Source organism: Heloderma suspectum, chromosome 1 (assembly GCF_057233095.1).
Source record: "Heloderma suspectum isolate Gila_16-S chromosome 1, 16-S_ref, whole genome shotgun sequence".
Lineage (NCBI taxonomy): Eukaryota > Metazoa > Chordata > Lepidosauria > Squamata > Helodermatidae > Heloderma > Heloderma suspectum.
This window is the reverse complement of record NC_139458.1, coordinates 35,615,825-35,633,263: the sequence shown is the minus strand read 5'-3', so window position 1 is coordinate 35,633,263 and position 17,439 is coordinate 35,615,825. Positions and strand designations below refer to the sequence as shown.

General features: G+C 43.3%; 1 protein-coding gene across 2 annotated transcripts in view; it reads right to left on the bottom strand.

Moving 5' to 3' along the window:
• The window catches only part of RPS6KA5 (ribosomal protein S6 kinase A5), a 58,493-nt gene that overhangs the window by 35,392 nt on the left and 5,662 nt on the right, over nucleotides 1–17,439 (bottom strand). Inside the window, exon 1 of one of the 2 annotated variants that reach the window (XM_084840789.1) lies at nucleotides 7,353–7,487. The exons of the other annotated variant lie outside the window; for it this stretch is intronic. Coding sequence (XP_084696915.1) covers nucleotides 7,353–7,395 — 43 coding nt within the window. The 5' untranslated portion in view covers nucleotides 7,396–7,487. Of the gene's footprint in view, nucleotides 1–7,352; nucleotides 7,488–17,439 lie in introns of those variants that run through there. 2 annotated transcript variants of the gene reach the window in all.

The window sequence follows — 17,439 nt, the reverse complement described above, 5'->3', positions numbered from 1 at the left end:
TTTTGTTCAGTTGATTATGTAAATTTGTTGTATTTTGCGTTGTTATTTGTATTGTACACTGCCTAGAGTGGCTGGGTCAGATGGGAGGCTAATAAATCAAATAAACAAACAAACAAATAAATGGGGCTGTAACTTTCATGGTACCAAGAGAAGGGAAGGTATCGAACTCAATCCTGTAGCCCTCCTGAATGATGGAGAGCACCCAGGAATCTTTTGTGATCTGATGCCAAGTTGGAAAGGAAAAGGTCAGGCGAGTTCCAAAGATGGGAAGACAGCTGGAGAGCTGAGCAAGAAGGGTATTCGAGTAAAAAATGCTGCTTGTTTTTAGAGTCTGGTTTGTCATGACAGTTGCGCTGCTTGTATTGTTGGGATAGTCTTACAGAGCCTGACTGTTGTGATCACTGCTGTTGCAATTAGGCTGGCTGTTGTTGCTGGTATGATGTGTAAGGTCTCCAGTACCAACGCCTCTGTTTTGGAGGCTGTTGAGGCAAGAAACCAATACATTGCCCCATGGTCTGGGCCTTCTGTAGTGAATCCAAGGTGTCAGTGCTTTTAGAATTAAATCAGCCCAGTCCATCAAAGGGCAAGTCCTCGATACGGGCCCTCATTTATTCTGGGAGTCTGGCAGATCAGAGCCAGGCATGTCGACACAGGGTGATGGATCTGACAAGTGCCTTTGCGTCACAATCAGCCTGGTGACACGGTGTGTTAATTTGTTGCCTCAACAATTTCAAAGCCTCCAGTTGGAATAGCTAGCCCAGTTCCTTCTTCTCCTCAGGAAAATGTTCCAAGAGACAGCCCACCTTGTCCCAGGGAAGCAACTGATAACCAGACATTGCTGCCTGGTAATCAGATATTTTGAGGCCCATTTCCACAGATGAGTAGACTCTTCTTCCTAATACAGTCAGGGCCAGAAATATTGGAACATGGATAACTACTTTGGCAGTTGGCCTCTGTACACTACCACATTGAAGTTGAAAGGAAACACACCTAGATGGGAGCAAAGTTAGGGCCTTTGGCTGTAATTCAAGAGGTTTGACAAAAGTGGGGCACTAACCATTCAGGAAGGACAGCCAGTGGCATACACACACACCCATCATTGGAGGCTCATAAGTAATGGAACAAACCAACATCATTTCAAACTTAAGGATCGCCTTTAATACCTGGATGAAAATCCTCTGCAGTCAATGACTGCCTGAAGTCTGGAACCCATGGACATGACCAAATGCTGAGTTTCCTCCCTCGAGGTGCTTTGCCAGGCCTTTACTGCAGCTGCCTTCAGCTGCTGCTTGTTTGTGGGTCTTTCTGCCTTCAGTCTTGTCTTCAGTCAGTGAAAAGCATGCTCTGTTGGGTTGAGATCAGGTGACTGACTTGGCCATTGAAGAACATCACACTTCTCTGCCTTGAGAAACTCTAGAGTAGCTTTTGCTGTATGTTTTGGGTCATTATCCATCTGCAATATGAAGCGGCGTCCTATTGGTTTGGCAGCATTCGGCTGAATCTGAGCAGAAAGTATAGCCCCATACACTTCAGAATTCATCCTCCTGCTTTTATCAGCAGTCAGGTCATCAATAAACACCAGTGACCCGGTTCCATTGGCAGCCATACATGCCCATGCCATAACACTGCCTCCACCATGTTTGACAGATGATGTGGTATGCTTTGGATCATGAGCTGTTCCTTTCCTTCTCCATACTTTTCTCTTCCCATCATTCTGGTACAAGTTAATCTTGGTTTCATCAGTCCAAAGAATCTTATTCCAGAACTGGGCAAGCTTTTTTAGGTGTTTGCTGGCAAAGGCTAATCTGGCCTTTCGGTTCTTGAGTGTTACCAGTGGCTTGCACCTTGTTGTGAAGCCTCTGCATTTACATTCATAAAGCTGTCTCTTGACTGTAGATGTTGACAATGACATGACTACCTCCTCAAGAGCATTCTTGACCTGGCTAGATGTTGTGAAAGGGTTCCTCTTCACCATGAGCAGAATTCTGCAGTCATCCACTTAGTTGTCTTCCATGGTCTTCCAGGCCTTTTGCTATTGCTGAGCTTGCCAGTTAATTCCTTCTTTTTCAGGATGTTCCAAACTGTTGTATTGGCCACTCCCACTGTTTTTGCTATCTCTCTGATGGGTTTATGTTGTTTCCTCAGCCTAATGATGGCCTCCTTCACTCGCATGGACACCTCTTTGGACCTCATGTTGGCAGTTCCAGTGAACAGCTACCAAATGCAAATGTAACACTCAGAACCACCTCCAGGCCTTTTATCTGCTCGATTGGCCATGGGGTACCCAGGAAACAGGCCACACCTGGCCATGCAACTGCTTGTCAGCCATTTGTTCCATTACTTATGAACCACCAACGATGGGTGTGTGTATGCCACTGGTTGTACTTCCTGAATGGTTAGTGCCCCACTTTTGTCAAGCCCCTTGAATTGCAGCTGAAAGTCCTGACTTCGCTCCCATCTGGGTGTGTTTCCTTTTAACTTCAGTGTGGTGGTGTACAGAGGCCAACTGCCAAAACAGTTATCCTGGTTCCAATATTTCTGGCCCTGACTGTAGATCTAGTCATCTACCCTCCTTATCAGTGGGTGAAGAGTGGGCCTTGTGGGCTTTGCTTTGAGCTGTCTCTATGATCATTGAGTTCAGTGCTGGGTGTTTAAAGAGATATTCATCAGACAATTCCTGCAAATGATACATTCCTTCCAAGTGTTTGGATTTTGGAAGCATTGTGGAGGGACGCTTCCAGGATTGTTTTATTGTCTCTTCCAATGCAGGGAGGAGAGGAATGGCCACAGGATAGAAACAGTCAGTATTTACTGAGTTAAAAACTAGGTCTTGTAGGGTTGAGGCCACTTGCTGGGATTGAGGCCACTTGTTGGGACTCCAAACCTAATGCTTGTGCCATCCTGAGCACCTGGCTGGAAAATTGGCCCAAGTCCTTGGAAGGATTGACTCATTTGACCTGACCAATGCATCCAGGGATGAAACTGAAAGTGGGCAGGAGGACTGCGATGACGTGTTAGACTGGTACTCCCCTGCAGCAGACAGGGGAGATTCTTGAGGTGGAACCTGTAACAGGTTTTGCTTTTCCACCTGTCTACACAGGCGACTACACATATCATTGGTTCCCAACTCTTTTTTTGTTGGTTGCAACAGTAAGAGCTGTGGTGGTACCGGCTGTTTTTGTGGAGCCTGATTGGGGGGTGGGGGTTGACATCACAGGCTGTGATCTGTATTGACTAACTCTGTTACAAGTTGGATCAGGTGGCTGTTCAGGAGGGCATTTGGGGTGGGTTAGGGTTTTTTTAGAGTAGTGTTGTTTTTTTATGTTGTTTTGTTCAGTTGATTATGTAAATTTGTTATTAGTATTGTACACCACCTAGAGTGGCTGGGCAGCTGGCCAGATGGGCGGCTAATAAATCAAATAAATAAATAAATAGTCCAGAATGTTCATCATGCTCTTCCACCCAGTTTTATGATCTCCTATATTGCAAGTCTCTTGATGGATGGTCATCTGATCTATAATGAGGGGATCCAGACTTGTCACGGTATCAGGTGTGCTCATAAAAACTAGGGCCATTACCCCTATAAGACAAGGCAACAGAACAGACTGACTCAAGTAATCACTGACGTTGATCATATATCGTAATCATCCCTCTGGTAAGGGTACAGCTAACAAAGGGACGGTGATGGATCCCTAATCTCGCCTTCCAACGTTTGGCATTGTCTCTACTATTTGAGGCAGATTCACCGTACCAGTTGGTGAAAACATCATTGATGGAACAGGTGGAATGGTCATCGGTACCAATGATAGCAGGCGACCAGGAGACATTCATGGAGCGGTGGATGCAGCTGGTATCGACAGACGCTGTCAATCCCGACACACCAATGTGATTTGAGATGTCGGGCTTGAGGGGTACGGCTCATCTCAAGTTGAAGTTGTTGGAGATGCTGCTGAGGTTAAGGGCTGCTGTCCATCCCAAGGAGCATGGGTTGACTTCGGGAGAATCGGAGAGCCTGATGGGCATGCTCGATCCCAAGACACGGTGGCAGGCTTTTCATCAGACTTTTTCTTTTTTCTCTTTGGTTCAGAGGAGGAAAAACTGCCTTTTTTAAAGGTTTTGCTTTCTTTAAAAATTTCTTAGACAGTGCAAACACCAAAGATCTGCCTGGTCTTTGAAGAGATCTTGTATACTTGGAAGAGTACGGCATTGAGAGGATTGTGACCCTGGTGAAGGTGCAGCAGCCGCAGTTCTAGAAGCCATATCTTTTAGCTTGTCAACTGCTTCCAGCGTACATTTCCAAAATGTGGCTTTGAGGCAGTCTGTCCAATCTTTACAGGCTTGCTTGGAAAAAACCCGACAATTTGAACAGACTTTGATGATGTGGCCTTTCCCAAGATAAAACAGGCAGAGAGAATGCCTGTCAGAAGGTGACAACTTTGCCCCACAGCAGGAGCATTTTCTGAATGAGGCCCAAAGGGCCATACACCTGTAAAGGTGATCTCAGGATCGTGAAAATACCAATATATAATAAAAACACAGATAAACAGATAAGAGTAACAATTGAAAGAGAAAAAGATAGAATAAAACTTCAACTTTTTCAATAAGAACGCTAACAGAACAAAGTCTGACTGCAGACATTCCCAAACGAGGTCACCACAATGGCAGTTGAAAGAGAACTGAGGGAATAGGCAGGAACCCACTGGGCACACTGAAACGGTACAGGAGGGTTCCTGCCAAAAACTCCTCAGCTACAGAAGTTTCCCAAATTGAGGCTCTGCGCAGGCACCATATGTCTGATGCATAGAGACCACGAAGAAGAATTAATATATTTTCAGGGGGAAATATTAGTCTAAAACTAGGATATCCTCCCAGATACTCTCCCAGTATTAAGATATTTTGAATATAGCCGTTCTGTTGAACTACTTAAACAGAAATTTAGAAAAGAGTGGGAAAGAAATTTGAATAGTAACATTATGGGGGGGGGGATGTGGAAGTTTATTTTTACACACAAAAATAAATATTCCATATCAACTAATTCAAGGGGAAAGAATGTTCATGTTTGGTAAACTTTTCCCCAAATTATCATCTTTTAGAATTAATAGTTAGAATAAAGGAACTAGAGTGCCCATGTCATCCATTAATTATTTTGTTTGGTTACATTAAAAACACTATGACCAATTTCATATGGTTGCTATGGCTCATTGTGGCTTATTTAAGCCACAATGAACAGTGACACCTGCAAGTGCCATCCTAAAATTCAAGCCGCAACCTTGTCCAAACCCAGCAAGGGTGCATTGCCTGAGGGTTAAACAACCCTCACATAATCCTAAAACAGGTGATGGGTTCTGCGAGGGTTATTTAGGCCACAGTGAGCTAAAATTGTGTGGGTTATTTAAGCCACAGTGGGCTTAAATTGTGAAGGTCACATAATCCTAAACAACCCTTGGAAAACCCTAAAACAGTCCATGGATTCTGTGAGCACTGTTTAACCCTCGCACAACCCACCCCCCACCCAGTTTGGATGATAAAGCAAGCCATGGTCACAGCTATGGTCACAGCTCTTTTATTCAAAATGGTTACTAGCATGCACCGCAGCCCATTGTGGCTTAAATAATGGGCTAGTTCACAGGACACAACAGCCCATAGTCCAATTAAATATTACCATAGCTAAGCCATGGTATTGCTGCCAGACAGTCGAGCACAGCATGGCTTGTTGCCCTCTGCTCTCCTCACCCACTCCCCGCACATATCCCTGGAGACTTTGTGGCACATAAAGGCAGGCAACTGCTGGCAAGGCTTCAGTACATCAGCAGCCTGTTCGCCACTGGTCTGCTCATGTCTGAGATGTATTAATCTTTGACTGCTCCTGGGAATACTCGTACTGTCCTGATGAAACCCTTCCCTTGAAGCCTTGTTTTAGCAGAACAGTATTCTCCCCATGCCCCGGGATACTCGTTTCCTACTGAAGGCTCGCGTGAACAGTAAAACATCCCTACCACTTTTGATCGGTGCTGGAAGGAGCCGCAGGACTAGAGCCGTTTTCCTGCTGCAATGCTACCCTCAAACCCTCCTCCTCCTCCTCTCCTTTTCCACCCATCTGCTCTGCCTTCTCACTAGCAGCAGCATGTTGGCTTTTTGTTCACCCATGCACCCTCCTTCTGCTGTTAATACTACCATCCATGGCTACCCCCACTCCTCTCCTTTTCCACCCCACCACTCTGCATTCCCGCTAACAGCAGCATGCTGGCCTTTCATTCACCCACGCACCTTCCTCCTCCTGTGATGTTAGCCTCCAGCCTCCATGCCTCCTCTACCCCACCGCTATGCCTTTCCGCTAGCAGGGGCGCATGGGTCTTCCATTCACCCACACACCCTCCTCCTGCTGTGATGCTAACCTCCAGCTTCCACCTCTCCTCCTCCACCGCTTTTCCACCCCACTGCTCTGCCTTCCCGCTAACAGTGGTGTCTGGGCCTTTTGTTCACTCACACACCCTCCTCCTGCTGCAACACTACACTCCATATCTCCTCCTCCTCCCCCCCTTCTCCACCCTGCCACTCTGCATTCCCATTAGCAGTTCTCAGCCTCAGGTCTGAGAAGGTGGGAGTTCTCCTCTTGGAGGATGGCACCTCTCGATTCTCAGATGTTGTGAAAAATACAGCACATGACTATAACATCCACTACTAGGTCTTCCTCAACATTCAGAAGCATGTACAGAGAGCACCACCATGACTTCACTTAATTTTGAATTATCATTACAAGGGGGGAGGGGATTATTCAGAGCCATCTGCTGCCTCTTGGGGGATGTTTTTTTCCATCCAAATGTGGGCCTGCTGTAACATTCTTGTCTGCTTGTTGACCACACTGTAATATCCTGGCGGCACAGGTACTGCATTCCCAACACTGACTCTGAGACACGCACACCAGGGGGCCACAGGCTGACGCAGCAGATGAAGCTTCTGTGGGCTGCAGACTTATACGCTGACTGCGGGCACCTGAGCATGCTGCTGAAACTGACAGTAAGCCAGAGGAGGAAGAAGCTGTTGTGGGGGGGACATACGGGTAGTGATAGTAAGCAGCAGGAACCTGCTGTCCTGGAACAGCTGCTATCAAAGCTGCTGCTAACATTTGTAGACACAGGTCTGCCTTTCCATTGTGGCAGTTCGGTCTGCCACTGCTTGTTTGAAAGTATGATTCAAGGCATCCATGCTTTTGTGCAGAGCAGTAGCTACTGCCTCTCCAGAAGTGCGTATGCTCTGAACTATGTGACGTGTAGCCCACACAGACAAATCATTCACTCTACACCTCTTCTCCCTGGCATCCAGTTCCATGGAAAGTTCATATGTGCATTTACCTGATGCTTCTCTGGTGTGGACCAAGTCTCTTGCAAGCTGCATGCAATTGGTTTTGCATTTGTTTCTCAAGCATGCCACATTAGCATCTCCTTCAGCACCCTCCTCCTGTGGTTCCTGAAGTTTGGCAGCCTCTCATGGAGCAGTTCTCCACTCCTCCACTCATAGCTGCCACCGCTCTTCAACCACTTCCCCTTCGTCTTCTGCCAATTCCTGGTTTCCTGCCACCCGGGGGCGGAGGGGCAGGGAATCTGGTAAAGGGGAGATTGTTCTATTCGACATACAGCTCAACCAAGTCCTGTTCCAGAAGTGGTGTTTTGCCGCTCCCCCATTCAGGAAACTCTGTGACAAATGTACTTTTCAGCATTAGCCCCTCCTTGGGCAGAAGTGCACCCATACAGACAACAGAGCACATCACAAGCTCATCGAGATCCACTATTGTGCAGTGCACAAGGTGCTGCTGCTCTTCCTCGGACAGTCTTCATGGAGGAACCCTCGAAAGAATGGCGGGATTAGGCATGTCAGACCCGCAAACATCTATAGCAGCATCCTCAGGGAGGTCAATCTCGGATAAGATTGTCCTTGGAAAAAAGGTTCAGACCACTTCACAAATGGTGTGGTCCACACCCAATGCTTTGCAGGGAGCCTTTGATGCCCTATGACTAGTAGGGGCTGGGTTTATCTGCACTATTTGAAACCCACTTGGGCTGCTTGTACTGGAGAAGTGGGACTGCTGGTCCCCAAAGCAGAAGTGGTAGCTTGTAAAGCCACACAGCAGCTGATGCACTCTCTGCTTGTCTTTGCAGGAGCACCTTGTCAAAAGCCATTCTGTGACAGGTTCCATATGAAGCCTTTTTTCGGGGGGGGTGCAACATCCGGTGGTCAGGAGACTGTTGCTGATGGGACATGATGCTGCTTAGGTGTAGTTGTGATGGGTGGATGTGCCACAGAGGGGTCCCGCCCCATGGTAACCTTTCTTTGTGAAGCATAGACTATCCTTGATGGCCCTGGTGTCGAATCCCTGGTGGGTGAAAGGCTGGGCTTTTCCTTGCATTGCGCAGGGCTACACGCAAAGCCTTGCAGTGTCATCTGCTTAGAAAACCACGGGAACAGAGTGTCATGTCTGATGCTCTGTAGGGCTTCCTGTTCCTCTGGACTGATCCAGAGGTCGATGAATACACCTAGTTCAGCATCAGCCCAGAACGTGGCATGTAATCTTTAAGTTTGGCCTTGTTGAGTACATTGCAGCTCTTGCCAAATGACTCTGTAACCTTTTGAAACAAGCCATGCACAACCATAGTCCTCAGTTCATACAACACAACAGCCCATGGCTTAAACAAGCCACAGCCCAAACCCCAACAGGCGATGGTTCTCAGCATGGATTGTTTGTGGTTAACAACCTTCGCGTAAGCCATTGTGCTGGGTTTCCATGAAACGACAATCCACAATAACAAACCACCGTGGCTGCTTTATCATGTGTTGTGATGTGCAAACCAGGTCAATGTAAGGTATGTAAACAAATAATAGGTGGTTAATATTTAATTAGCAGAAACTGTTTCTAAGCAGAAAACAGGAATGTCTGTACCGAACAGTGTTTAAGGCAAACATCAAATACATTATTAATAGTGAAGCTGAATTATTTGATGAGATTTAAGGAAGGGAGAGGGGGAAAATCTACATAAGACTGGAATTCACATCTTTTTTGAATAAAAGAAATGGTTAAAATGTATCAAGGATATTTAAACTAGCTATAGTAAATGTTAATCACTATTCCTGGTTCAGATGACATGGAAAGCCACAGTTGACTAAAACTGGAAGCAGAAGCTTCCGAACTCCTCCTCTCAGCAGCAGCAGCAGAAGAGGGGACGTGGGCGTGAACAAGCTTGGGAGGAGGCTCATTCATATCCGGGCTAAATGATAGTTTAGAATTATGTCCAAATGGAAGCATTGTTTATCATCATTTTCTAGTGTACTTCTGAATTTTGTTTGTGTTCTGTGTTACCTAACAAAACAAATACAAGAAAAACCATATATGATTTGTAAACAAAATAAACAGAGGCAAGAATTCTCCAACGTTAAAACCAAATTCAGTTCTAATCTGCTTACAAACCTTCTCACAGCCTATATTGTATATCTAGGTGAGATGGGCTGCAGGTGTGAAACAGACAAAAGTCATATGCTTCTGTATTTTCCATTCAACAATGACATGTCCAGGTGGCCTAGTGGCCCTGAAGAATTCAGGCATAAATTATAATGCATATCTATGCTGGTGGGCACTGCAACAGGATGGGAGAGTTCTGTGCTTGGCGGTTCTGTAAACTGCCCAGAGAGCTTCAGCTATGGAGTGATATAGAAATGTAATAAATAAATAAATAAATAAATAAAAAGAGGTCATGAGCCTGTCTTGTTTAAAGCCTGTGCTCCCACCTCCTTTACAGATGCACAAAAGGTATTAATGGAACCTGTTAGGCTTTTGGCATCCTTCCCCCCACCTGGAGGGGCACAACTGGCCAAATTATTACCTCCAGGCAAGTGTGAAGAATGGAAGTAAAAAGAGGGCAAATTGTACTAAAAATGGAAGGTTATTTAAAAACAAAAAACAAACAACAACCACCAGTAGGCTTGATACAACTGGGCTGGGAAACCTGGAGAGGGTATTATGTCAACTGCATGAAATATGTGTTGTGCAATGCAACAGATAGCAAAAAAAACAGAATCTAGTGGCATCTTAAAGACTAACAAATTTACCGTGGCATAAGCTTTTGTGGACTTAAGTCCACTTCATCAGATGCATCAATTCGTCTGGTGCAGACCAACACTGGCTGTGACAATGGACTAGGTGAGGGATAATAAACTGAGGCTCAATCCAGACAATACTGAGATGTCTTGGGTAATTGAGTGGGCAATTCTTCTGACTGGATGGAGGTTGTTCAGCCTGTTCTGGATGGGATTGCACTCCCCGTGAAGGAGCAGGTTCATAGCTTGGGATTTTTTCCTGGAGCCATCATTACCACACAAGTTTCATGTGGCATGGAGTGCTTTCTACCAGCTTCGGCTGGTGAGCCAGTCATGCTCCTAACCTAAAGCCAGCCCATAACCTGCCTTCAGAAGTCTATCCCTGGGTAACCTCCAGGTTAGATTAATGCAACATGGGGCTGCCTTTGAAAATGGTCTGAAAACTACAGCTAGTGCAAAATGTGGTGGCCAAAAGGTCTGAGCATATAACACTGATTGTGGCCCACTTGCACTGGCTGCCTATATATTTCCAAGCCCAATTCAAGTTGTTGATTTTGACCTATAAAGCTTTATAGAGCTCAGGATCACAACATCTAACAGAGCTCCTTTCCCAATATGAACCTACCCATATACTGCAATCAACATCTGAGGCCCTCTTCAGACTGCCTCCAAGGTATGTTTGAATGATGGCAACAAGAGAGAGGTGGCCCTCAACTATGGAATGCTCTTGCCAGTGAGGCTTGCCTGGCATCAACATTGTCATCTATTCAGCACCCAGCCAAGACTTTCCTCTACTCCCAGGCACCTGAAGGCATATGATAGGATTTTTATGTATCAGTGGTTTTGTTTATGGTCTATACTAATGTTTTAGCTATTTCAGTGGAAACTGATTTAGCTATTTTGTATTTTGTATGTTTTAATAATTTGTTGTAAGTTGCCTTGGGTCTTTTTTAAGAGAAAGGCAACTAAGAAATTCAAATCATTATCATCGTTGTCGTCGTCATCATCATCTGCCCCGCCTGCCGCCAATTGTTACAATAGTAACCATTCATGGGACTTTTTCAGCAGCTACACTGGCTGGATACTTACTATCATCTAGCAATGAATGTGCAGGCCCACAATAGAAAAATATAGATGGAGAGGAAGCAATACTGCAGTGTAAATAATGCTTTATGTTAATATTTGGTTGACAGTCAGAGTTCTGTCAAAAAAAATATGGGAAGTCGAGAACAATACTTCAGAGACTGGCACCTGAAAAGGCTGAAGTGTGCTATGCAATCTGCAAAGCTGAAAACTGCCTATTCCCTAGAAATAGCTGGCCAATGATAACGCAGCAGTGCACTTGAAGTTGCTCTGCTAGCACTACAGCAAGGCAGCCTGGTTTTGAATAACATCCAGGAACTTGGAGGTAGGCAAGCCAAAGGACAATGTAGCAGAGCTACGCTAAACCATGGAAAGGAAAGGTTCCTCCTGTGCAAGCACAGAGTCATTGCTGACTCCCAGAGGGACCCTGCTTTCGCTGAGGTTTTCATGGCAGACTATAGAGGGGTGGTTTGCCATTGCCTTCCCCACACGTTACTACCTTTCCCCCAGCAAGCTGGGTACTCATTTTACCGACCTCGGAAGGATGGAGGGCTGAGTCGACCTGAGCCAGCTACCTGGGACCCAGCTTCCGCTGGGATCGAACTCAGGTCGTGGGGAGAGTTTTGGTTGAAATACTGCCACCTACCACTCTGCGCCACACGCTAAACCATGACTAGACTTCAAAACTACGGTTAGTGCAAACCATGATTTGGTATAATATCTGCACTGCATCATTATTTCAACTATAATTGTAAAAGAATTTGGCTAAGTAGTATATATTGTAACTGTATAGCTATCAGATGCTATGCCTATTCCAAAACAAAAGCTGTAAGGCACAGATGGTGTTTGGTATTACACTTTAGGGTTGCCCTTTTTTCAAAAAAGCCAATACCAAGAGCACATGTGTAACAGCAGTACATGCTTTTAACATGTTTAGGGTTAGCCATTTTGGATAAGACCATTAAATGAAATTTACAGAAACACATATGATGAATACTTTCAGTCAGTTTTCAGGCCCAATTTAAAGTGTTTGGCATTGCATTTGAAGCCCTAAATAGAACCATGTTACCTAAAGAACTATCTCTTTCCACATAAGCCTGCCCATCTACTCAGATCAACTGCGTAGGCCCTCTTGCATGTCCCTCTGCCATCAGAGGTAAGATTTTCTTCACCTAGGCTTTGGAACTCCCTGGTGAGGGAGATCTATCTGCCTCCCTTGCTGATGTCTCCAATCGATGATGGAATGCCCTTTTCATTCTGGCAGGCTTTTGTATGCTACAATTTATTATTTGCTCCTCACTTTTGCAGACTGTCTACTTGCTGGCTTTGTTCTTTTGGAAGGTTTTCTTTGTATTTTAGATATTGTTTTTAAAATATATATTACTTGTATGCTGCCTTGGATGTGCTGTTTGTTTGTTCTTTAAGAAGAGGTGGGATATAAATGGTGGTTTTTTTAAAGGCTTACTGGAGATGAAGGTTAACTTTGATTACAAATGTACTCTGTATGCATATTAGTATTTCTATTAGTATTGTTAAAGTAAAGCTGGATGCTCTTTTGCACTAGCAAATATGAAACAATGATCATAGCTTTATTTTAAATTACTCCTTTCTTTAGTAGTTAATCAAGCATAAAGATGAGATATGATATTATTCTCAAAATGCCAAAATTATTGAAAGGCCAGGAGATTATTTTCTACATAGCCTTTTTATACAGTACTATTAACCATTTAAATGTAACTAAAAATATTAAAAGACACGAGGTGATTTTTGCTGATTCCCTACTGCCCCTGTAAGTTCCTGCATTGTTTCAGAAGGTCCCCTCCAACGCTCTGGAACAGATTTTCAAAGGACATAAGGTGCTGTAGAAGGCAGAAATCCTCCCCTGCCCCTGCATTTCATCAGCACGAGCATTCCATCAGCAGAACTCCATTCACAGAATCTTTGGGTCGACCCTTTGCTTAAGTGCTAATGCCTCACTTTGTCTTATTTAGTTTCCCCCACTGTTAATGGTCTACTCACTCTTGAAGTTGCTATTACAAATTATTATTTTAATTTACATACTAATATACTTCTTCACAGCTGAGAAATCCCCGAGTCTGAAGAACTCTCTGCCTTATTTTTGGATGGTCCCATTTCCCACTTCCAAACTGACAAGCACTCACCACCCAAGTTCACTATTAGAGGGATTTATTGTATCTATGTGGAGGATAAGTACAAACCTTTTACAATATTACAGAAACAATGGTTTAGATCCAGTTAGTTTGGTTTAATCCCCATTTAAATCAGTGGGACAAGTTAGCCATGACTTGAAGACCCATTGATTTCAATGGGAACTAAGCACAACTAATTTGGTCTGGATCAATCCAATATCTTACCAAAGTATATACTTCTCCAAATCCCCCCCCCCCGGGGGGGGGGAACCAACCACCATGATTTAATAGGCTCTGCCTATAAATAAAGCTACTAGCTACAGGTCATAACAGAGCCAATTCACATGCTAATTTCTGAAGTGGCCAGGTCCTCACACTGTGCTTTTACCACCACATTTTCATATAGGAAACAATTAGTGTGAAATAGTTACCATATGAAAAACTTAAGAATTACCACATCAAAGGAAACACTACAAAAGAAAGGTTTTGAAGTTAGTTTGCCTTTAGGATCAGACTAGTATGGTTTTCTAACCAATCATACAACTATTGTAACTGCAACTGACAGTGCTCAAGTTGGACAAAGGTTATGTGTAACTGATTCCTTTTTTCAGGATTCACATATATTCATTTAGCTTTTGTAAAAGGAAAACAGAAAAAATAAAAATTATTTCTAAGAATCTCTCATGATTTTGAGGTACTGCCTGAGTTAGCTGAGATGACCATGAATGTAGGTACTGCTAATCCTCCATGCTCCTACTTGATTGATTCATTCCCATGAATAAAATCCTTGAAATTAATACTTCATTCATGGGCATATGATTTGTATGCTATTATATGAGTACATCAGTAGTGGCCTAACATCTATGAAACATTAGCAGATGTTATATTAATTATATGTATGTTTAACTCAAGGTGTCCTATAGTACTGAACAAGATATATGTCCTAGACTAATCCATGTGATCAGCTACAAGTATAATTTCAGTAATATACTGTAAGCCATACTTGTATGTAAGATTTGTGGTAGCATAGGGTCATTTAAGCACAGAGACAAGGGAAGAGAGGGAGAGTAAGTAAAAACAAAATGTGGCACTAAGAACAAATCCATCCAAAGTGCTTTTTAGCACTTCAGCTCAATTGAGGGAAGTATTAATAACCATTTTTAAATGTAGAAATAGTGGGATGTTTGGCACTCCTTTGGAAGAAGCACTTAGAGGTCGCTGGCTCGTCTGCTTGGATGGATGAATGGACAATCACAAAAGAAGAAGACTGGAGAAGAAGCATATAAACAAAAATTAAAAGGGAGAAGCAGATGTAAACTGTGTTTATGTAGTCGATATAATTGAATACTTTATGTTCCCCACAGAAGCATAAAGTAGGATATAGCAATAACAGTTAAATTGTTTAAGATGGTAACTATGTATTTTGAAATTATTATTGAAGAACTCTAATACTTGATAGTGTGTTTCTCTCTCTCTCTCTCTCTCTCTCTCTCTCAAACACACATACGCACGCACAAGCACAACACAGAAAAACACGATTTTGAAGTGATCAGAGCCAATTAGAATTGCTTGCCTGATGACTTTGTGTTCCTGTTGCCCCTTTTTTTTTTTTACTTTATTGTCAGCCTTGCAAATAAGCTCATGAAAGTTACCAGCCTGTTGGGAGCTGCCACAGGAGGGTCAGAAAGTTCCATCTCCTCTTGCAACGGCTTGTGCATTTCTATGCTGGGTACAAAGGAGGGGGCTTCTATTCTCTAGAAGCCCACTTGATCTCTATGCTGGGTGCAGAGGAGGAATGGATCACAGCATCCCTCCTCCACCAGCCTCATTCACCTGCACTGAATTCCATGTGCTTTCCTGCATGCAAATTTTTGTCACCTATGGCTACCACGCAGGTGTTTAAAATACAAGGCTGCTCTGCATAGTTCTACAGTATGTTTAGTTAATGGAAATGAAAAGATCCCTGAAACATATTTCACACTAAAAGCTAAGCATGTTCTTCATCCTAATATTTGGATATCTTCAGAAAGTAAGAGAAGATTCTGCAACATGTATTTTTAGAGTGAAATATTTGAAATAGTTGTCACCCTGTAAACTTCAGTATACTTAATTTCAACATAATTCACTTAGGAATCACTGAATTTTAGCTTGCTTGCAACCCCCACCCCCACCCCAATTTATTGTTAAGATTCAATCAAATTAACAGGGTGGCAAGAGTCCAACCAGCATTTTTCAAACATTAAACATATCTATTTCTGTATTAACAGCACAGAACTACAGTGTCAAGAGAGATATTCAGTGAATCACTGAGCCAACTTTTATCCCATTGCATGTGTACTCATCTGAATGGCGTTTTGTTGGCCGTCTATAGGCCCACCTTCTCTGTGGGCCCCCGCCAAAGGAAGTGAAGTGGGTGACTACCAGGAAAAGGCCTTTTTTTCTGTGACACCACGGCTGTGGAACCCTAGAGAGGTTCGCCTGGCACCTATGTTGTACTCCTTCTGGCGCCAGATAAAGATCTTTTTGTTCTCCCAGTATTTTAGCATTTTAGTTTCCTAGTCTTGTTAGCTTTGGTGTTTTAAATCAGTATTTTAAATCTCTGCATTCCTGCTAGGTTTTATTCTGGTTGTATTGTTATATTGTGGTTTTAAGCTTTCATATTTTATATTATGAAAATAATATGCTGAGCTTTGTGGTTTTAATTTTTGTGAATCACCCAGAGAGCTTTGGCTATTGGGCTGTATAGAAATGAAATAACTAAATAATAATAATAATAATAATAATAATAATACATAAAAGGCACAGGCAGTTGGTACCTCCAAAAAGTATTCTGCCTATTCTGTCAAGCCATTCCCATCACACCTTCCCTTGTCTCAGCCCACTCAAAGTTCCTTCTGTATACTCCACCTTGGAATCCCTTCCTATTAGCTACAATAGCTAAATGAAACCTTTAAGTTCAGAAACAATATACTTCTCATTGTCAGATGCTGGAAATTGGACATAAGCAACCGTAAAGCACTGTTCCCTTGTGCTCTGCTTGTAATCTTCCTTGAGCATTTGACTCACTACTGTTTGAAATAGAATGTGGACTCAATAAAGACAAGTGTCTTGCTCAAGGCAGTAAGCAGATTACAAGGCAACAATGAGATCTCACATCCCAAGCATCATTCTCAAATTATTTGCATTTTTGTTAATTCCCTCCCAACATTCATTTCACCTCCAAAAATGTATTCCCTCACAATAATCATAAAATTGCCATTTTTCTAACCTATCACATTGCTCTGTCATCCCTTCAGTATCAACCCAGCAGGCTGATCCTTTATTGCCTCACACATTATTGCCCAAGACCCCATTTTCTTGGCTGCACCACCAGCATAGAGAGGCAGAAGAACAAAGACACTGCAATTTACAGCTCTCAAATATCACCTGTAGGAACAGGCAGAGGGTGAACATTGTGAAACCTCTTTGTGCACTGGCACTGGAAGACAGTCACAGAACCTCAAATACCACAAGTTATGTATTTTAGTTTGTGTGCACGTGCATTGATTTTAAATACATTTTTGTCCTTAAAGTGTTGATTGGCTAAATTGGAGGGGGCTTGCCATTAAGATAGGGGTTTGACACGTTGCACACTTTAAATAAGGAGTTGCTATTGCCCAAAAGTATGTGTGAAGCTACTTAAGATTCAAGCCTGTATTATCAAAACAGAGTCCTCCTCTAATTTCATAGAACATGTTGTCTCTCTGTCTCCCTGCGCTTTAGTTCTTAAAGTTTGAGTTAGGAATTTATTCTTGGGTGTCACAACATTATTGACAAAAAGAACATAAGAGCCACTTTTGAGCAGACAAAAGGCCTATCTAGTCCAGCATTCTATTCACATACTGGCCAACCAGCTGCCTGTGGGAAGCCCACAAGTAGAACTGACTGCAATAGCACCCTCCTGTTGTGTTCCCCAGCAACTGACATGCAGAGGTATACTACCTCCAGTACTGGAGGTAAAATATAGCCATCATGACTATACTAGTTTACATGTTAAGTTTATCCAGGATTCACAAACAGTCTTGAATGTTAAGAAAGGAAGTACACTTACAAGACATGAAGTATAAGTGAAACAAAATAT